Here is a 23743-nt window from a genome sequence, read left to right as displayed (position 1 = left end):
TTATTAAATATTTAATGAAACTCTTATCCCAAAAACAATAACCTTAGCCTATTCTGTTGCACCTCATTCCTAATAGAGGACACAACCCTAATAAAGGTGGGTAGCCCTTTTGGCTAGCATGTGAAAAATAAAAAAAAATAAAAAAAATAATATTTCGGTGTTATACTCAGGATCGATATTTATATCGAACTTCATGAGCTGATGACGTACCAGACGTCTATTCAGCTATATTTTGTAGTACCTTTTTGGTCCCATTCCTGGATTATTCTCTCCAATTATTCCGCAGAGCACTATCCGTCAGCCTGATCTAGCCAAGGGCGTATAGAGATACGGTTTTGAAAGGAGAGATTATCCAACCTTGACGTCTATCCGAACGGGTCATCTTACCATCATTTCCTCATCGCATTTCATTTTATCTCATACTCATCAGTAGCTTCCGTAGTAGTTTTACGCCTTTGGCCTTGTCTGCTGTTTTACTATGACGGACCCTGTCTCTCAATCTGGACCTTCCTCATTTGGTACACGTGGAGGCTTATTAACGGTATTCGTAGTTCCCCCTGTTGTTTCCACGAAGGTGGTAAAGCAGAATGATTACAAGCAACGCCACAAACTTGCTTCAGAGTGCTCGAACGCCTCAACAGTATCCAACGCATCTGGTTGTTCTCGATCTCCACATAGTCAGGAACTCTACTCGGAGCAGATGAAGAAATCAGCTCCGAAAAAGAAGCTGCATTTAGTAACTGAACAAAACTGTAACACGGAAGCAGAACCATCTACCATACATCATACATCTCATCCAAACGATTCATCCTTATCTGAAACCCCACTCAGTACACCTTTCTGTTACAAAATTCCGACACCAAGTATTTCAACGAAAAGTTTGCCACTACTCGACTCAGAAAGTACCGTCCTCGTGCTCAGCTTTCTGAAGTCATTAATACCCGAAATGGCATCATTATAAAATTACCGGATCCCGATTTTGCAACCACAATCCGTAACAAAGCATCATTTGAGATATTTGGTCAACAATCGCCTCTCTAAACTCTACCCGCCGTACGCTACCTCCTCCGGCAAAACGACCTCGACTACTCTCTGTAATCATTCGAGGCGAAGATCCGTCGTATAGTGACGACGAAACACAGGAGGAACTCCAATACAAGGAACATAGGTTAGCAAAGTCATGCGTATTCGCAATGATTCTGGCGCAACTTACATGGTACGTATTTTAATATCTTTGCAAAACACTATCAATAATTTACTCACCCAGGGGGCTTAAATCTGTAGACTAAAACACCGTGTAGAGCCATATAGAACATCTGCTCCATTACCTCTTCGATGTGAAAAGTGCCAGGCGTATAACCCACCTCCTACTTCCGCCTGCGAAAATCCTTTTGTCTGTGGTTACTGCTGAGGCTCTTATGGCACCCTCACTTGTCCTAACATGCGGCAACCCCCAAAGTGTCTCACTTGTACTGACCAACACCCTGCTTACAGTTACAAATGCAAGGGGAAACCGTTGGCCAAAGAAAAACACCCTGAGCTCGTTGTTCCATTACGTACTCCAGAAACTTCTACTTCTTCTACCAATCAATCTCAAGACGAACCTGTTACTGTCAGTAAGTTGCTAGAGTTTCTCGCCATCACTCTCCAAAACATAAATCCCTTTCAGAGCAAGAACGTTCTTCATCACATCATTCAAGCTGCCAAGTCCGTATTTCATGCCTCCCTCCACGCTACTTATTCCAGTAGTTACGTATATTTTCACACCAGCAGGCCAAAACATTCGTTTAAATTTCTCCATTATGGGTACTCTATTTTTTTTATGAATATTCGTTCACTGCTCAAGAACAAAGCAGTCTTTGAAACCCTGGTTCTAGAAGAACATGTGTCCACCTTTCTTCTAGACAAAACTTTTTTTAAAATCATATACGACATGCAGCATACCTCGCTACATATTGTGTCAAGACGATAATCGTCCTCCATTCCTCCGAGCAAACGATGGCGCTGCAATTGCTTTCAGCAATTATCTACCTTTTAGACATCATCCCTGTTCTCTACCACAACTTCCACAACATGTACTTGATACCTCCCAACATTCAGCTATCATGTTGCAGAATCTTGGAACATCCTGTATAACATTGTCTAACAATGTCAAATAAGATGTGAAAGTTGTAGTGGTGCGATATCGCGATTTATTTCCTTTGGTAATGTTAGAGGTAGGAATAGGTTAGGAAGTATTTAGAATAGGTTTAGTATTTATTTCCTATTTATTGTATACATTTCATTTGTTTTCTGCTTTGATTTCTTATATTTCTCAAATATTTTAACACATTTCTCTTTATTTTCATCAGTAGAACAACTTTCCTATCCCAAAACATTCTGAAACCTCTCCTATAAATTTTCTTCAAATTTTAATTTGAAAATATCATTCATAAAAATTTCAGCCATCTTGATAGAAATTCGTCAAAAATTACTCAATTCTAAGTTCATCATCTTCAATCTTGTCTCATCTGACGTCAGTAACAAAGATTTACGAAATTCTTAATAATTGGTGGCTTTTCTATGAAGTATCTTGTAATTTGCTCATTAGCCGATCTTCGTATTATTACGCCACTAGGTTGTTGTCTCGAATGCTGTCCGTTTTCAAGACAGCAGTAGCTAGATGCTGCCCGTCTATTCTTTTTTAATAAAAGTGGTCAAGAACGCTGCTGCGAAACAGATTTATGCAAAAATAATTTTAAAAGTATTATTCAACTGACAATTTTGCGATTTACAAGTTCGCAGCTGAACGGAACGGAGCGAATAGTGTAAAATTTGGTGAGGCACCTTGCGTTTTGATTTCGCTAATATGGCAAATGTGGAGAAGTAACATCGTTCTTCAGAGGAGTGATTTTTTACTGACTAAGGAGTTTATAATTATAAACTGGTCCAAATAAAGAAAACTGGGAATTAACAAGGTCACGTATGAAGGCCAAAGTAAGTTAGACCTGAACGAATGCAACATAAACCGAAACTGGAGGGTGAATATTAAAGCACCTTGTATGGAAGTATGACATCATGTGCTTATTCTCGGAGGGACAATAGTTCGAATCCCAAGTGATGTGATCAATCACTACTGGATTACTGTAAGTAATGTTTAGTTTAACCGTTGAGTGAAACCAAGTGTCAAGTGCTCGAAAACCTGCATAGAGATTTTTTTTTAACCTTGAAAATTTACCGAGTAAGATGCAGTGCTATAATGGTGTGTTTCATAATGGTACTATAATGGTGTGTACTTTAGTGCAATTAGTGGACAAACACCGTGTGTGTGGGTTTTCTCGGGGTTCTCCCGTTTCCTCCCACTTTCTTCATTCCACCATTTCATTCATTACGCATCACCACCGTCACCTTTAGCCTAACCGGCATAACCGTGGGACGTAAAACTCAAAGATTTCATTTCATTTCATTTAGTGCAATTATGCATTCGTAATAGCTTTCGTTCCTAAAGGATCTATCCAATTACTCAGACAATATGGGACGGCTGAAGTTTATTTAGGAAAAGGGGAGAGTAGAATAACTTACTGATAAAGCGTAAGAATATGTTCTTTTGACGTAATTATCTTTCGGAATGACCATATTATAAAGAATTCAAAGTAACCTAATATTAGATATGTGGTAGCATTCGTTTTTATTTTTATTATTTCACTTGTCTGGACATGTTTGACCCCCAAATGTAAATAAATCGGATAGGAGATAGGAACGACGTTTTCTGGCATCAAATTTATATTATATATAATTATTATCTATATATATAAAAGAGAACGTACAAAATCCTTTGTCCGCTCATCACGCTAATACGGCTGAACCAATTTCTTTCATTTTTGGGGGGTTATTAGGATTTGGACCCTAGATGGTTTTTATCATATCACTTTAATTTTTAATTACCAGTGTCTTGAGATAATTGACCATTCAAGTGTCCATAACGTACAAATCCTTTGTTATTAGTTCATCATAGGTAAAAATAAACGTATTTATATGCAACCCGCATGACCGTGTCACTCGGCGGGTTAACATAAATGACAGGCGATATAGAGCGGAAAATAGCTTGAATCTTCTGTTTAAAATTTTTTAATTGATTTGCTTATTTTTACAGGCACTTTTACAATATGCCAGCACCGGGATGACCGCAGCGAAGCGGGGCGGGTTAACATAAATGACAGGCGATATAATGTTAAGATTTACTGCAATCTTCTATGGTTTTTATCATATCACTTGAAAGCGAAAAAGTAAAAATTATCTAAGTAACAAAGTTTATTGCGTTCCGGGGTGACCGCAGCGAAGCGGGGTGAACGCTGCTAGTATATAATATATATAATTTATATTATATATAATTTTTAACCTACTAAAGTATTCGTCTGGAAAATCTTGAAATATTATTCCAAAGCTGTACTTTGGCTGAGAGAACCTGATAAATTGTGTTGCTAAGATTCAGATAAGGGTAACTGGTTTTCTACATTGTGTGCTTATTTATTTAGGTGCAGAGGAACAGGATTGACAAAACCGCATCACGATTTTAAACATTGGTCTTCAATGCCAACCGAAACATCTTTACAGAAAAAGGGGAAAATACTGTTGTGTGTGTGTGTGTGCGTGTGTGTGTGTACGATGTGAATGCATTGTATTGTGTTTTTCAGATGTAAAGCATCACGGGCAGTAGCCAATGCTGTGCGATATTCCGCGCGGTATTGCCGGATTTCGGACTCCCCTTTCCCTTCTCGCTCTTCCTCTAGTTGAGATTATTACACATACATTGGCAACATTATTCACAATGTAAATATACTTTTCCAGCAAACTCAAAGATTTTGGCTGTGTATCCTAGAAGTATATATAGCAACTGAATAACCTACCTATTAACTTATTCCAGTGGAACTGCTAAACGTTCGTCTTCAAAACTACTTTCACTATCGTCTATGTCAATTAATATTTCGCCATTGTCTGAATCTGACTCTTGTAAATTTTTTATTATGAGTTCAAAAAATTGTAAACACAAAAAATAATTCTTCGAGCTTCACTTCGTGGCACTTTTTTTTTAAAAGAAAATTCCGCACTTGTACTCGGTTTCCTTAAAGACATTGTCAACTATAATTTTGGAGAACAAATGAACTACCACGAAAGAAAGCAACCTAGACACTGATGAATTCTGTTTATGCTAGAAGAAGAGAAGTTGCGTTCCTACACACACAATCAGCTCCTTTGCTTCCATGTCTGTTCCTATAATAACATACTCTTATACTTGATGTAGGTCTCACAACAACAATCCATCTGATTCGTAAGCAACACGATATGGTCGAGTTTGTTTTGGGTTACAATAATTTATGACACCACTCAGACGCCTGGTGCTTTTGTATCCCTGCTAGAGGAGTAATGAAGGAATGCGTAATTGGCCACACATACGTAAGGTATTGAAACGAAGAAAAAAAATCATACTGCGTTTCTTCTGTCGAATAAGGAAGAATCTTGCATGAAGACAATTTCAAAACAATATTACGAATGTCCCATACCTTCTGTTCTTCAACATGAGCTCCCGCCGGGAATCGAATATATATATATATATATATATATATATATATATATATATATATATATATATATATATATATATATATATGAATCAAATTGCAGAGGCGTGTTATTTAATTCGATCGCTTACTATTCTCAAGGGTGTAGAAACGGGGGAAAAGAGGGCCTTGACTTTCCAAACTATTTCCAGCCCTGAAATGAGGTTCATCTAGTATATGTTTAGTAAACTTATTTAATAGTTAATGCAAATTAGGAACGTTTATAATAAAATAAGATTTTTAAAAAAAGAAAAAAGAAAACATCATCAATACAGTTTCTGTACCTAATTACAAGGACGCTGATTTCTCTGTAAATTGGGGGGGGGTGCATTCAGATGCAGAAAGCATATATGATGATTTTAAGACAAACTGCGTTCAAATTATGCCTAATATTGCACATTTACAAATAAAATGAGGGGCCCTGGCTCCCTCAGTCCCCCCAGGATCTCTCACTACTATATTATTGCATAATAATATCTGAGTTGATATTTTTTCGAGTTTTTTCCTTTTAGTATTTTAACCTACATAAACACAAAGTCGGATAAACAGACTGCTAGAAACAGCATTTGTTTTCTTATGAATAGCTTATTGATTTATCTCTTACAATCCGCTTTTCAACTTCAGTACTGTCAAGATCCGTCTTTTGTTAAGGTAGCATCGAGAAAACATAATATGTGTATAGTATACATGGTGAGTTAAAATGCTTTCATATTCTGAAAGAGGTCATTTGTTCTGTTTTTAATGTGTGAAAAGCTTTCCTCCCCCTGAAAGTAATGTTCCCCTAGAACAACCTGTTGGTTACACCCCTGATTATCCTTTAATAAAAGTTGAGTTCCATTTCCAAATCGAAGAAAAATCCACTGGAAATTAGACGGGACTCAACGCTCGTTTTACTAATTGTTTTATATGGAAACCTTTCAAAGCGTGTATCATGACAACCAGTTGTCATAAAAAGATGTAGTTTTCACGTATGTGTTCGCAATTCTTTTCTCTACTTCGTAAAGTGAGCAGTTAATGTGTTAATACAATATTTCTAATAAGCGCCTCTGCTATTGTCAAGATTCGCAGTAGCGCGAGAAGTCAGCGTGCAGAACTGCTTGTCGCGAATTGTCAACACCGCTCAAAGCCAATTCGACGCCGCGTAAAGCCAACTCAAGGCCATGCCGCTTCTCATCTGAAATCATTTGTACTTTAGATAAGGTTATGATTTTTCATATTTTTTTGTGTACCGATTTGTGCATGTTACGTTAAGTTCCTTTTGGTATGTATGTGGCAAACATGTGGTGCCTGTTAATGCAAGCTGCAGTGTACATCTATGGAAAAGAGTATCCTTTTTAACAATTGATGAAACTACTAAAAACAAATGAAAGAAGGCACATATATGTGAACAAAGTAAACGGTTTAGTATGTAATTTGAGAGTTAATATGATGTGTGTGGAAAATATAAGAATGTCATGTATATATGTGGAATTTTAAAATGCTTGGTTACAAATGGTGGCAAGTACTTTGGTACAGATTAACAATAGAAACGTAAAGCAAACGTACCGTTGCTCCCTATCTTCTGTAAAACCTTTGTGATAATACTACGCAGCTTCCTTGAAACAAGTAAAAGTTTAGATATAAAGAAACCTGTTTTATTTCATATTTCAAAGAAATAGTATAGTAGAATAACTGTGCTTTATTGGTTGGTACAGTACAGCTTGATCAGTTATTTGCACATTATTCGTTCGACTTCCTATCCGTCGTGCTGACAAATCACCATAAGAAGCTAGCATAGAGGAAAGTTTACAGGGAACCCATCGCTGGATATCAAGAGTGCTGATTTTTTTATTTTTCTAAATTTCAAGTTTTTAAATATTTTTTTCTCGTTACGCAAACTTCATGCAGACTATACACACTTTTAGGGCAGGTCGCTTGAGTTCCGATTCTTTCTCCTACGACTGTGGATTGAATGAGTACATCTCTGGTTGCGAGCTATTCTTCTGTGATAGCCACATAGACTTGTAGTTGGTTAAACCGGTGATACACTCAAACGCACCATTGTCCAGAGAAAGCAAATATCTGTGTATACACAGGGGTGCCCATCCCCCCCAAAGCTGATGGCGCACTCCCCCCAAAACTAATAATCTCTTCCCTCCTCAAAACTCAAGTCCTCTAAAAACAATTGCCCAGTGTAGCAGTAGTTTTTATAGTACTAGTAATTTGTTATTTTTGTTGTTGTTTTTATTTCCTGTAGTAGTATTATAGAATGCTTGTAGTAGTAGTAGGGGCAGTAGTAATTATAAAAATGGCATTACTTTTATTAGTAGTCTTGGTAGTGTACAATACTAAATATGTTATATAAGGATATTGAAGGGTATAAAAACTTCTACACACTGTGTATGGCACAGGTATTCTTTTTTTTTTTTTTTACAATTAGCAGTATATATATATATATATATATATATATTTTACAAAATATTGATATAATTTCCTTGTACATGGAAAGTAAGACGCAAGTTATAAGTTATTGAGTTTGATACCAAAAGAAAATGTTATCTTCGAAATTAGCCTACAAAAAGAAGTGATATCCAACAAAAAACATTCCTGTAAAAGAGCCAAGTACGAGTGGCCTTAAAAAGAATTGAAATCACAAAAATAGGCGCCAAGCTCTGGTGGACAACAGTTACAAACACTCACTGGCTCACTTCAAATTTAGATTTGAAACTTGGCTGTTGTCTGGATGGTTACCACTAACTTACAATTATGTCAAACTACTTTATAATTTTCAACAGACAACATAGGCAAGTTTCAAATCTAAATTTGAAAGTGATTCCTTGAGTGTTTGTAACTGTTGTTCACCAGAACTTGGCGCCATCCTTTCATATAGCAACTTGCGCGGTACTTCATTCATAGAGTTTCTAAGCAAGGGGTAGGCGGATTCATTCTCGAGATTAAAAATAATAAAAAAAAAATCGCATCGTGTTCCAATATTATTCAGACGACAGCAAAATTACTAATTCGACATTAGAGTAAAATTCTTCCCCAATTTTTTATTCCCCCCAATTTTTTTCTCGATAGCACAACTTGCGCCATTCATCCCTCCTGTGGGCGGCCCTTCTCTCTTAAAACGAACCAACCTTTCCCTTCATACGGCTACTTGCGCGGTACTTCATTCATCGAGTATCGAAGCAGGGGGTACGGGGGTTCACCCCGGAAAATTTTTGAAAATTAGCTTCTCAAAATTGTGTTTTAATGCTATTCCGACAGTAAAATTGCTAGTTCGAAAGTAGAGTAAAATCCTCCCCCCAAATTTTTCTCAATGGCGCAGCTTGCGCCATACATCCCCCCTGTGGGCGGCCCTGTGTATACACAATCACAGACAAAGGGGGGCGCGGTGGCCCAGTAGTAGAGCGTTCACCTCTGGTGCTTGGGGTCCTGGGTACAAACCCTGCTCACGCCAAGTGAACTTTGTGGTGGACAAACACCGTGCTCGTGGGTTTTCTCGGGGTTCTCCCGTTTCCTCCCACTTTCTTCATTCCACCATTTCACTCATCTCTCATCATCACCGTCTCCTTTAGCCTAACCGGCATAACCGTGGGACGTAAAACTTAAAGATTTCATTTCATTTTTTTTACAATCACAGACAATACAACATATACAATTATTTATTTTTAATATTTTATAATATTTCACCATAATCATTTTCAAACATATTATCATTACTCTTTCCACCATTTATGTCAGACCAGGCCTTCCAATACCTCACGAGTTCTTCTCACATATCTGTAATACCTACAATCAATATATGATCCTTGCTAATATTAACATCCACAGCCGCTCGGCTGCAGGGAAAATAGTCTTCAATAATTTCATTACAATCCATACGACAGGTTCACTCCTTGATTTTCCGTCTCTAAGCCGTCCCACCTCAAATACTACACCAAACATAGCATTAGTTTTCACCAGCATCATCAATCATTGCACAGTCACAGTTCTTGACTTACTAGGTAGTTCTCACGCACAAATTAAAGTCATTTATCATTCTGGCCTTGCTAATCGGCACTCATTGCCTTCTTGACGCCTCTCTCCAAGATACGATAAGGCTGACTGGACCGGTTATAGCTCATACATTTCAAACTCCTTATTCCCTTCAGTGCGTAATTTTCAGATGCGAACCGCTGTAAAAAGTGTAAGTTGTTTGTCATTATCACTAAAAGCGCCATCATCACTTTCCTCCGACTCCAAACCTGTTGACTCTAAATCTGTTTCAAAATCTCATACATCAGAATTACTAATTAATAACTCTTCCTCGATGTCAGCATCGTTGAAATATCGTTTTGACGCCATTAGTGTGCTGCTTGCTCTCAAAGAAAACATAGAATGAAAACTGTATTTGACGAAGCACAAACTCTATTTTAATTTTTCTTTTTCCTCTTCTTTTAATTAAGTAACAATTGAAACCAGCTGAGCGCAAACTCGCTAAATATTGTCGGGATAACAGTACTCATACTATGGGCAAGGATATTCGCCATACGCAATACAAAATAGCCAAAGCAAAATGAAAGCGTATATATACGCCATCCGCACAGTAGGTGCGTTTTGAAGACACGAGTTAACTCGCCACCCACACTGAAGGGGTTAAGCGAATATGAGTCACCAACAACCGATAGCGAACTTGCACAACAGGTAACCGTCATAACCTGTACTATACAACAGGTTCTACTCTATATATTCCGCAAATAGAATCTATACCCTAGCGCCCGAAACTACCACCTCACTATCTGGTTTTAGTTCGTCGCTCCCGTCAATTCTACTGTGAATATCTACGTACTCGCAACCCCGGCGCTCTCAGGCTTCATCATCAACTACAACGAACAGTGCGCATTTACATCCCTGCTTATAAACTTTGACAATGAATAAAAACTTGCAATAATCTTTTTGATGTCTCTCATCCGACGCTCTACTGGAAGCGCTTTAATTCTCTTTGTGGTAATCACATCAAGACTCCTTATCCATTACTACTCCAAGATACACCCTTGCACTCCGATGTGGACAAATCAAATGCATTTACAGGTAATCTCCAGACTATCTTTACACCTCAAGCGCCAGAGCCCACAGGTTCAAAACATTTCGTTGAAAGCGTAAATCTAGATTCTCGCATAGTTGAACCAAAGTTCCATCATTCACTTCCAGAGCACGTTCTTACCTACCCACTTACAGTCTCTGAGATTAAAACTGCCCTTCAACGGAAACGAAACACAGCACCTGGTTTCGACAAGATAACCTGCAGGCATATTAAAGAAGGACCCATTGTACCTCATATTATCTTGTCACTCCTACATACATTCACACTACGTACTGTTTTTTTCCTATTGAATGGAAAGTTTCTAAACCTCGTGTGTTCTTAAAGCCCAAGAAGCCACCACCAGCTGTATCATTTTACAGATCTATACAATTAACTAGCACATTTAGCAAAATTTTGGAGAGGATACTTGTGAAACGTTTACAGCGATATTTGCTGAACAGACAGTTACTTCCCATACACCAAGCGGGCTTTCGCTCAGACTTCTCCATCAATGACCAATTATTACGACTCACTACTCTTATCACCAACCATTATAATTACATTGGACCTTTTTGTCTACTTTGATCTGGAGAAAGCTTTTGACAAAGTTAGGCAATTAGCTCTTCTCTATAAACTTATTCATTTCAAGAGCCCTTTGCCATATGTTCGCACCATCTATCCTTTCCTTGTAGGTCGAATCTCTTATATCGCCGTCAACGACCAAGTGTCCCATCCCATCTTTCTTTCCTGTGGTGTACCGCAAGGATCTCCTCTATCTCCGCATTCTCTTCGTCTCTGATTTTCCACATATACCGCCAGATATCTACCTTTTCCAAAACACTGATGATACGCCATTTCTCGCCCTTGGAACTACTATTTCCCACATCAGCGTCATCTTACAGGACGCAATTAACACCTTTATTAACTGGTATACTAAATGGCATCTCAAGGTCAATGCAGCCAAAACACAAGCAATAATTTTCATACCTCCACGTAAACGCATGAAAGTTCATAGAAATCCTTCTCTGTTGTCGCTGCATGTACAAGATAGCAGCCAAAACCGTCATATACTTAGGCATCATCTTTTTTTAAATCATCATTTAACTTCGAAACAACTTCTTAACCATATCCCAACTAAAACCTACAACCAACTAAATTTACTGAAACGTTTAACAAGTACCACCTGAGGACTAAAACCACATATTGTTCTTAATACATATAAGGTTTTTCTGGTGTCTGTCTTAACTTACGGTTTCCCCGCATTAATTTCAGCATCTCTGTCGTTTTATACTAAATTAGCAATTTTAGAACGTCATGCATTTCGCATTGCTTTCCAAATTTCCCTTCTAAGCCCTACCCGAGAACTCTACTCCCGCATCTGTTTTCTCGTTCTTTACTCTCATCTGGAAGCTCTTCGTCTAAAATTTATCACTGGTCCCTACACAACTCATCAGCCTCTTCTCATTGAAGCCATGCGATATCTTGCTCTCCACTCATCGCTTTACTCCACTCCATATTCTTTTATTGCTCTATTATTATACCATTCTTCCAGATCATTTGGACCGCCTTCTCCCTCAAGATTATCGTTTGCATGCTCATCTTCCTCATATTTTTCCATCATTCTTTGCACTGTGATCTCATTTTAACTAACAGGACTCATCTCATCCTCATTAGCCTAGAGCAACCCATAGGCAGAATATACCACATTCGTTCTACTAACTAATATTCATCTTGTATTCTGGCGTGCTTACACTTCAACTTATCCCCCATTCTCATTTTCTATTTTTCACCGTTTATACTGTATTACATCTTGATTATGCAATGCACACAATTTCTCTCTACTTAATTCTTTCTGTCACTAATATTTCGTTTTAAGATTTGTTAAATGTTACTCATGTTTTATTTTCAACCCTACCTTACTTATGATTATGATCGCAAAGATCATAATATCCCCTATTAAATATTATGTAATTGTTGAAATAAAGTTGTATAATACAATAACCTCACTTAGCCCAACTCTCTTCTCTTTGCATCCTATCTTCCCTTCAAAACCCATCCTGTAAAGCGGATGTAGCTCTCTAAAGGATAGTTAGCCTCAGGCTAGCAGTAAAAAAGATCTTCGGTGTTAAATTAGAATGCAAGTAACAAACTAAAGTTGCAACTATTTTGTATTTTAACCATATATTGGTATAGAACTTTCAGGGGATAAATACCAATGCAATATGCTCTTAACAAAATTGAAAGTAGAAAATTAAAGTCGGCAGCGAAGAGACATTTTGCAGGTCAATTGCGGTTTCAAGCCGGCATTGGCGGTTACATAGAGTGCACATGCCTCTTTTTGGGCGGCTCTTGCGATTCAGACGAGGAGAAACGGCGGATGGAGCCTTATTACTGGAATGGCTGTAAAATTGCGGCATTAGTGTAATTTCGTAACGGTACTACCGCGTTAGCCGCCATTGGCACATCAAATTTTCGAAGTCCTGTTTTAAAATTTCCGATTCTAAAAAGAGACTACCTTCATGAAAGTGATTATACGTTAAACATGTATAAAGTTAACCAAGAAAGTTATCTCGCTTTTTATGGAGGTCTGTGTTAAATGGAGGCAGCAATTGAGGCAAACAGTGGCCAGAAATGTGAGGAACTGGGACTACAATTCAGTGTGCGTGGAGAAACCATTCGGCAACACTTTGTCAACTTAAGAAGCACTGAAAGGTTAATAGATGGATTCCACATAATATGACTCCGAGCCTGAAATTAACACAAAGCAGACACCTGTGTTTTTTTACTGTCTCGTCTCAGAAAGGAACAATTTCTGGAAGAGTGTTGACATGTGATGAGAAGTGAGTCCTGTACGAAGCTCCACGGCGCCGTCGTCATTGGCTAGCATCGCACGAACCGCTTCCAAAACAGCAAAATCCAGCACTGCACCATAAGAAAGTCCTCCTGTGTGTTTGGTGAACTGCTCGGTACATCGTTCATCGAGAACTGCTACCAACTGGTCAGAGCATCAATGCAACAGTGTACTGTCAGCAGTTGAATATTGTTTAATGACCTTTGGAGCCAGGACTTCTGAATCGCAAAGATGTCCTCCTGTTACAGGATAACGCTAAGCAACACATGGGTAGAGGGACCCGGAACACCGTTCTACGCCTTGGATGGGAAACACTATTGCATCTACCATACTCTCCGGACATTGCATCGTCCGATTGTCACCTATTCCGTTCCCTGGACAATCACCTTAGAACAGGGTGGAAAATTTCCAGTCGCCATGGCGACTAGAAATTTAGAGCTGGCGACCAGGTTCTGTAGGAATGGTTTCTGCCTAGACTCACACGGCTGCTTAGTTTTTGTTTCGCACGAAAATAATTGTTACTGTGTGAGAGATAACACGGAATGTTAAACAGATTTACAATGAAAACTTCATTACGAGATTCTCAAATTTTCTCCCAAATGTTACACTTTTTTGCAGTTTTAACTGTGAGTATTGCAGCATGTGAGAGAGGCTTCAGCAGTCTCAACAGAGTTAAGGCTGCCTACAGGAATTCACTGAAGACAGACACACTGGATGATTTGCTGACAATCTCCATCAATGACACTTCACTTAAAAAACTTGGTCCGAAAACTGCAATGAACTACTGTTACTTCAGTGCTGAGAGATAGCGAACTTTTATGATCTGATGTAATCTCTTTCTTTGCCAAACCAAAGACCTTGGGGGGGGGGGACTCATAATTTGTAGGTGAGAGATACTGGCGACTATCAGCTTTGAGTTGGCGAGTGTATCTAATTTTGAAGTTTTGCGCCCTGCCTTAGAGGACACCAGTTTAAATCCATAGTAAAGGTGCAACATGCACTTCATGATTTCTGGTTCACGGCGGACCAAGTTCTACTCCGATGGAATCCATGGCAGTAGGTCGTCGATGTTGATATGGACTATTTTTAATCTTCAAGTTACATCTTAGGTGACATATCCTTGTTCGAAGATGGTGGGTGAGAAAGAGACAGAACGTTCTTGGTTACCTTATAATTCGTAATATCTGTAATTTACAAAGCAAGTATAATGTAAGTCATATATACACCCCTACTGAGTGTGTGTATGTGTGTGTTTGTATACTGCAGAAAGATATTGAAAAACTTCCTGCAGATGTTTGTCCCTATGCTTCCAATCGCATGTATGATTTCTAGGTTCACCCACAAAAAATGTGAGGTGTGGAATATATAAATGCGTACAATTGTCATTTTAAGAATCTTAACAAACCTCCATAAGAAAAAAATCACAGAGTGTAAAATCACATGATCTTGCTTGCCTCTTTGATAAAATGTCTTCATAATAAAAACATGTTACTCAATCGTAGACTCCTCTTGACTAAAAATCGAGGCAAACGAGTCAAAACATCCGAAGCTACATAATCGGAAGGACAACAGATAACAATAATAGTAAGAACAGGTCTGTCAAATTAGAAACACAAGAAAATATATTTGATTCAATTCCGGTGTCGTATATATAAACAGGACAGAATTATACTTACAACCTGGCGGTGGGTATGCCATATTTCAGAATTTCCAATGCAAGAAGACCTCCTCAATCTCTGAAATAAAAAAAAGTTCAAACATGCTAAATAATACTTTTATTGCATTATTTGAATACAACATATTAAATATTAATTCGGATATAATGGGGAAACGAAGAACTCTGGAAATTTTCCGTTCGAAAAGGTGGAAATCAGTGATTGAAAAGTGAACAGGGAAACAGAATATGCGAAAAGAACCTATTTTATTTCGCGATAGGAATACAGAGAATAAAAGTAAAAACATATTTTTAACATGCAAACGTATGGCAGAATACAACGGTAAGTAATTCTGCACGGTATGTACTAACACAAAAACGGAATTAAAAAATCTAAAGAAACCTTAATGTTTTATGAAACATGGTTATACCCTTTAGGCTAAGGGGGACAGATGATTAACGACACTGGGTGAATGTGAATGAAATGTTGGAATGGAATGGAATCTTTAAGTTTTACGCCGGTTAGGCTAAAGGAGACGGTGATCAAAACTAATGAATGAAATGGTGGAATGAAGAAAGTGGGAAGAAACGGGAGAACCCCGAGAAAACCTATGGTGTTTGTCCACCACAAAGTTCACTTGGCGGGGGCTGGGATCGAATCCGGGCCCCCAAGCACCACAGGTGAACGCTCTACCACTGAGCCACCGCGGCCACAATGAAATATTGGAATAAAATGTGGGAGGAAATGGACAAACTGCGACAAATCCACATACAAGATGTTATCTACCACAAATTCGTATGGACCCAAAACAAACCAGAGGACCCCGGCACAAAAAAGTAGGAATAGTCTATAGATATACCACATTGACTTGACACCTAGTCATCTGTTACTAGGGCTGCTATCGCAAGAAGGAAGTAAGGAGGTCTCCCTTTCGCTAAGACTCTCTCCCTTAGCACCAGCGGAATCCGTATTGGCACAACACGTGGGTGTCGGGGAGTGTGAGCTTTAGTTCGCATTTTTACCACGGCTCAAGACATTTTGGTAGCACCACAATAGCCCTGGACAAGATTCTGCAAAATATCTTCGCCTCTAGGGAAATATAATTGAAACAGAGGAAAGAACAACAGTACTTACTACCTTATAATAGTATCTGGGAAAAGTGAAAAGGTAAATAAAACTGGCTGGTTCATAATAGTGTTGCATGAGACTTTTTCTTTCATGCCAATGCAAGATATAGTACAAATATTTGTTATGGGACTTGGAACCTTTAATACTCGAAGGATATTAAAAAATTTAAACTGTTACTGACAACCGTGATAATATTCCTTTACCTTTCTGCAGAAACAGATAGACGTCCGACCGTTGAAATGATTTGATTCGATTCAATTTTCTACAGTCTCTATATAATAAGATATTACGTGCTTATGATAAATCTGTCAAATGATAGATACATAAACATATCTATTTGTAAATATGCATACACATATCCAGAATTTATATGTTTTAAAATATAAACCCAAGTTTACAGTAGAAAACTAAATATACAAAAATAACATTTTCTGTAGCCTACTTTCAATCATTATACTAATATCTATTTGTAGAAACTCTTTCAGAGAGTGAAAAGTTTGTTAGATAGTTTTCATTAATTCTCTGAATATTTTAATAGTTCATCCAAGATGATACCCTTATACTGTGAATTTCTTTCGTTGTACAGTATTTTCTTCTGTCCATTTTATCCTCAGGCCAGATTTAGAATTTATGTGTTGACGATGCATTAAAAATAAGTCAACGTTGCTTTTCAAAAAGAACAACATGTCAAATATTTAAAGGACCTAAACTTTTAACTCTTTTGCAATATACCATTAGAGATAAATGACTTTAATAGACTATATACGTATAGTCTATATATACACAGTGTGTTAATGAACTATAACGGCAAACTGTAAGAGGTAATTCCTCACATCAGAATAAGAGAAAAAGTTCATATGGACCTATGGGGAAAAGTGCATAGTTTCAGAGCTAGGGCTCTCCAAAATCGCGAAGAAGCTAAATTTCAAGAGGCCCTATTTCCAATTCCAGAAACTATCGATAGTGATCCTTATCACCCTGAAGGAAGCCACACATAAACAATCCAAAAGTGCATATTTCATCAATTTTCAATAGCTGTACAAGATATCCCCAACAGGGTATAATTCTCAGATATTCTCTGAATAGAATTTTCAGATATACACTGATTTCAATGAGGTTCCAAAGTAGGCAGGAGGTAAGCCTTGACAACAATGGGCATAAAATGCTTCGGAGGGAAGTCGGAAGTGTGAGAAACATGCAGCTCCATATCTTTTTTTGTTTTGTATGTTTGTGTGTGTTCGGAATAACGTCTGATGCGATGTATTTCGTCGTGGTATATTTCACGTTTTCTTTCCCTATAAGCATGAAAGAAAACATCGCAGCATGCGTTTTAGGAAGTACGGGAGACCTTTCTGCTTACTATCCTAAACATTTCCGACATTGCGCCAAATGATTCCATGTTCACTGCTATCAAAGTTTATCGTTTGCCTACTTTGAACTAATCATAAAGTCATAGTATATCTCAAAATTCGTTTAATGGAATGTCTGGGAATTTCACCCCGCAGAGAATACTCTGTACACCAATTGGACAATAATAAAATATGGAGTTTTGCATTGCGTATGCGTAACTTAGTTTATATGGCGGCACCATCCACAGTCTCTCTAATTCGAAATAGGTTCTTTTGAAATTTGGCTTTTTCGCGATTTTGGACAGTCCTAGCTCTGAAACTATGCACTTTTCCCCACAGGTCCGTATAAACTTCTCTTATTCTGATGTAAGGAATCATCTCTTACAATTTGTCGGTATAGTTCATTAACACAATGTATAGTATATAGTCTATTAAAGTCCTTTATATCTAGCGGTATATTGCAAATGAATTACAAGTTGAGATACCCATTTAATATATTTTTTTTCAATTGAACTAACTTTTCTCATGGATTAGTGTGATCTGATATACAAAAACCTCCGAAGCTAGAAAAACAATGATCCACTTACGAATTCAAACGTACTGTCGAAAGAAAATAAGCTTAAAACTGATTCAAGTGTACAAATACTGAAATTAATCGTTGAATAATGCGCGAAAATGTTTATACTAAGGGTTTGAAACCTTGTCAGACCTTTTCGATATTCAACCCAGACAGCACAATGCACGTATAGTACCCGTATAGTACATGTACAATTGCACAGATGCAACATGTGCATCATCTGTATAAATGCACGGTTGTACATGTGATGCACACATACGTCACAGGTCCTATTTAACATCTTCACGTGCACAGAGCATGTGCTATGCATACGTACACGTCCTGCACAAGTGATTTACACCTACCGCGCAGGTGATTCACAAGTAGCAGGTATTCTATTTACATGTAGTTTACAGGTGATTTACATGTAGGACAGAGATGATTTACACGTAACACACAGGTGATTTACACGCAATACCCAGGTTATATACATGAAGGACAGAGGTGACATACACGTAGCACCGAGGTGATTTACATGTACGACAGGTGATTTATATGTAGCACACAGGTGATTTACATGTGGCACACTGGTAATTTACACGCGGTACTGAGGTGGTTTACATGTAGGACAGAGATGATTTACACGTAGCACATAGGTGATTTACACGCAGTACCCAGATGATTTACATGTACGACAGAGATGATTTACACGTAGCACACAGGTGATTTACATGCAGTACCCAGGTGATTTACATGTAGGACAAAGATGATTTACACGCGGTACCCAGATGACTTACATGTAGAACACAGGTGATTTCCTCGTAGTGCAGAGGTGATGTAAACGCATATTCGAGATGCAACGAAAAAAAGAGTTTATATATTTGGTGCCTTACGCAGTAACACCATCCATAACACCAATTTTTTTTTTACAGTCTACCCGTTTAAAGGTAGGTATTTACTGTGCATATGATGGATATATGGAAGATGACAGATGACGTGGATGATATATTGCAAATACTTCTGGGTCTCGGTCGGCAAGATCTATTTGCAAGTGGTACAATGTAAGACAGTGCTGTAGCGGAGAATCGACGTATCGTGGTGGTGCATTATTGTCTCAGTCATAGCGTATTACGTCCTGAAGCATGGGGTGTTGTAAGTCAAAACGTTGCGTAATATAACGGATGCGAAGCTGTTCTAGATGGGTAAGTAATGGTGGAAAATCTATGAGGTCATAGAGGAGCCTAGTTGGACTTGGTAATTTAATTCGATAGGCCAATCTGAAAGCATGTCGCTGTATTTCAGATAATTGTTTATAAAATTTGTCGGGGGCAGCGGCCCAAGCTGTATGGCCGTAAGGTAAAGTAGTCCTCATAAAAGCTTTGTAAGTATGGAGGACAGTAGGTGGTCGTAAACCGCAGCTGGTTCCAACTAAGCGTTTAAGGAGATTTAGTCTGTTCTTGGCTTGAGTAATAATTTTCTTAAGATGCGGTGTCCAAGTGAGCTTTGTGTCAAATATCACCCCAAGCTAGGTAAGAGAAGATGAAAGAGGAACTGGCGTGTTATCCACATGAATGTTTAATAGATTTGGATTGCGAAGCACTCTGGATCGTCTACCAGGTGGTAGAAATACAATAGATTGTGTTTTCGCAGAGTTAATACTGAGTCTCCATACGTCACACCAGTGGACAAATGAGTCGCTGGCTGGCTGCATTAGTCTGTTGATACGTTGGATAGTACGAGCCGTTGTTAGAAATGGGGTGTCGTCAGCGAATTGATAGACTTGGATGTGAGGAGTGACTCTGAGATCAGCAACGTAAAGTAAGTATAACAATGGAGACAAAGAAGAACCTTGAGGTACGCCAGAGTGTAAGAAAATTACGTGTGAAAGGGCGTTGTTGATAGAGATGTATCCAATACGTCCGGTTAAGAAGGGATTGATTAAACGTATATAAGATATGGGTAGCAGATAATTATGTAATTTGTATATCAAGTCAGGATGCCACACTTTATCAAATGCCTTTTCCAAATCAAATCTAACTAAACAAGAAGGAAATCCCTTATTGTATTGGTTATAAATGGCAGTGGGAAGTCGCAATAATTGATCTAGTGTGCTGAAACGCGGTCGGAAACCAGCTTGATGGATTGGCAGAAGATTGTATGTAAGGAGGTGTTCGTGAAGCCGTCGAACGAGTATACGTTCGAATACTTTGCAAAGACAGCTTGTTAAATGGATTGGACGATACGACTGGACATCAGACGGTGGTTTCTTTGGCTTAGAAAATAAAAGAACTTTGGAGTATTTCCAATCGAGCGGAAAGAAGCCAGTTCGAAGGATGAACGTATAAATATGAATGAGAATCAGAATGAAAGAATGAGGTGCATGTTTGATGAGAGTATATGTAATGGAGTCGAATCCAGGCGCCGTATTGCGTTTAGTTGCTAAAATAGATCTGATATCATCTGGGTCTATAGTATGAGTTAGTGGATTATTAGGTTCCAGAACATGCTGATCAAATGGTTGTAAATGAGCAGATGAAGGATCAGCGTGACGGTTGATCGAAGATTGAAGGCGTTGCGGTGTGTTCCATCCAAGAAGCGGAGTGAATATATCTTGAAAAAAAGCAGCAAGAAGATTCGCATTTCCGATGTCAGTATTAAGAGCTTGATTGTTGTGAATAAGAGGATAGGGCGTGCGAGACGTTTTGCCAGTGAGTTGATGGAATTTACGCCAATATTTGGTGGGATGAGTTTCCTTGCTAAGGGTTTACACGTGTAAATCCACTGTCTTTTCTTGTAGGCTATAATATAGTTGTGTGTTATTCGGAGATATTGACGGTGTAAACAAAGTGCCTCCAAGTTGCCGCTTGTTCGATATTCTCGATAAGCTCGACGTGAAGCAGAAATTAATGTAAGATACCTTGGCGGCAAGGTAGGTTTATTCGGATGGACATGAGTAGATGGAATGGAATGATCCGCGGCACCTTTAACTGCGTCAGTAAGTTCCGTAATGACGTGATCAAGACTATGTTGCAAGGTAGGTACAGTGAGTGCGGTAATGGTATCACCAATGGTATATCGATATTGATCCCAATTAGCCTTATGATAGAGATAAATCTTCCCAGCTGGTAAGGGATTTGTTGACTTTGCTGTACATTGTAGTTCCAGCTTAATAGGAACATGATCACTACCAATTGAATCCAGTACAGTAATGTTGATAAGAGGAGATAAAGAAGAGGAGGTTATTACTACGTCAGGAGTCGTGTTACTAGCTGGTCTCGTAGGCTGTGGCGAATTGTGAAATTCCCCAGTAGTGGGAGTATGTATAAAATCAAGGAAGAGCTTGTCGCGTTGTGTTCGACTATGGAAATTTAAGTCAGCCATGGTAATATAATGCCTAGGTTGTGTATCAATGAAACGAAAGAAATCGTAATTGATAATCTTTCCGGGGCGAACATAGATTGTAGCAAATGTGATTGTGCGACCACGAAAGTAGATAGTTGCTATATTGTATTCAGGCAGATTGAAATCCTGCGGTATTGCAACAGTGCGGTATGGTATACGACTACTAATGCCAAGAGTTGTACCCCCATATAGTCGTGGTCCGGACGAACCATCATGGTGTAGTATATTAAATTTTGATATGTAACACTGTAGGTAAGGAGCCAGGTAAGTTTCGTTGAGTGCAAGAGCTGAGATATGTTCTTCCTGTAATAACTGCGTAAACAGCACTTGATATGCCAACAGAGAACGGATGTTCATAAATAATAAGTTGTAAGTCATCACGAAAATACAGAAATAGTAGCAAATAGGAGTTGCCATATTACACGTAGACTTCAAGAGATTGAATTTGAAAATGGACTGTTAGTCCAGAATAGGTGGCGTGTAGCTGGAGATTAAACAAGATTTTAGCTGCGTGAATGATTTAGTTGGGAATGTGAATGCGAAGAAACGGATGTATATTCTGTAAATTAATTGTGAAAAAGCGGAGCAGATCTTCGACGGTAACAGGATGAAGTAAAGAATTAGCAGGTGGAGTTGGACGGTCAGCAGACCTTATGGGTGCAACAAGTTCTGGTTTGGATGGCTCAGGTTGTGGCTTAGCCTTACACCTGTAGCTATAAGTTGGATGCTTCTCAGGACATGTACTGAATTGTGGCGGTGCCTTTTGATTGGGACAAAACTTGGTAGAATGTTGTAATGAACAATATCCACATTTAATATCGTTTGCATATTCGGATGTGGGATGTGCATTATAGAGTTGGCATCTCTCGCATCGTAACGGTAGAGGAGGAGGTGTGCGAGAGTGATCGACCTTATAACGTTGTCGATAAATGTAAGCTCCCATGGATAACAATTGGTCTATTAATTGTGGCTGATCTGTGAGTACCCTCACAAGATAAGTTGCACCATTGTTGTTCCTTATCCTGATACATCGTTTAACAGGGAATCCTTCCTTATGTAATTCCTCACAAATTTCCTCATCGGTGAGGTCCGGTTCTACTCCGCGTATAACTACTGAGAGCATTGGCGTACGTCTAGGAGGAGGAGGAGTTTTGCGTGTGGTAGGAGTTAAAGCTGTTAGTTTAGCCTTTGGCCCAAATATTTCAAAAATGGCCTTGTTACGCACATACGATACAAAGTTTGAATTGCTAGACTTTAGGATTATGCTATGCCTCTGCGAGTTTTAACTATTTCACGTATCTCAGGACGAGGTACGTATTTAACAAGCTGCTGAAAGACTGAGCGAACTGTATCATACTTCTGGTCATAATCTGTTAACAGAAAATTATATACTGGTTCTGGTTGGTTGCGTGTGTTAGAAGTATCGACTGAAGTTGATGCCCAATCCATGTTGGAGCTGCTGCTCTGATCGATTATAAGACTAATGCTGAGATCCAGAGATTGTTCTCCATCCGAGAGAGACCGAGAGCGAATGCGATGGCCTTTACAAATGCAATCAGCGTAACTAAGCTAGCCAGAGGTGTTGAGTCCTGATCGTGGAGTGCCGGTAACAATCCGGGATTGAGTTTTCTGGCGCTCATTTGGTCCGATATTAACAGGAAGTTGTTGATCGAGATACAGTGGTCTGAAAGCGTTGCCAAGGTCAGTCATGATGAGTAACGAGCCTAGGGCCGAAGCCCAAATGAAGATGGAAGAGAAAAGGAAGATGATCAAATGATGTTCAAAAAGCAAGCTTGCCCTCCTAAAGTGAAAACTTTAGTCAATCCCCTGAGTGTCCTAATTGTGTTATGTTCGCAAGTACGTGTTGCAATACTTGGTCCTAGCTGACACAATAAGAAACAGAAGAGAGGCTAGGCTTCTTGGTTAAGTATAACACCAAAGACATCACCTTCAAAGTATATCACAAGTAACTAATAATTGTCAGTGAGAATTTTGCTTTTGGAGTTTATTATTTTCAACGAGCAAAGCTTTAGGTAGTATCTTTGACATGTTTGCCAAGTAACAAAAAACGCAACATATTCTGCTGTAATCGGTCACGAAAATAATTTTGTAAACCTATTTACTGTCTGACAGTAGTCACATCTGCTGTCAGACAGTA

The 23743-nt window shown here is 38.6% G+C and overlaps 1 protein-coding gene across 2 annotated transcripts in view; it reads right to left on the bottom strand.

Moving 5' to 3' along the window:
* LOC145684347 (phospholipid scramblase 2-like) overlaps nucleotides 1-23743 on the bottom strand; it is a 360612-nt gene that overhangs the window by 72904 nt on the left and 263965 nt on the right. Inside the window, exon 3 of one of the 2 annotated variants that reach the window (XM_081756561.1) lies at nucleotides 15172-15231. The exons of the other annotated variant lie outside the window; for it this stretch is intronic. Within the exon in view, the coding sequence (XP_081612687.1) occupies nucleotides 15172-15193 (22 nt within the window). The 5' untranslated portion in view covers nucleotides 15194-15231. The remainder of the gene's footprint in view (nucleotides 1-15171; nucleotides 15232-23743) is intronic. 2 annotated transcript variants of the gene reach the window in all.

The sequence above is a fragment of the Thermobia domestica genome, chromosome 4 (genome assembly GCF_964235325.1).
Source record: "Thermobia domestica chromosome 4, izTheDome1.hap1.1, whole genome shotgun sequence".
Classification (NCBI taxonomy): Eukaryota; Metazoa; Arthropoda; class Insecta; order Zygentoma; family Lepismatidae; genus Thermobia; species Thermobia domestica.
This window is presented reverse-complemented; position numbering and strand designations above follow the sequence as displayed.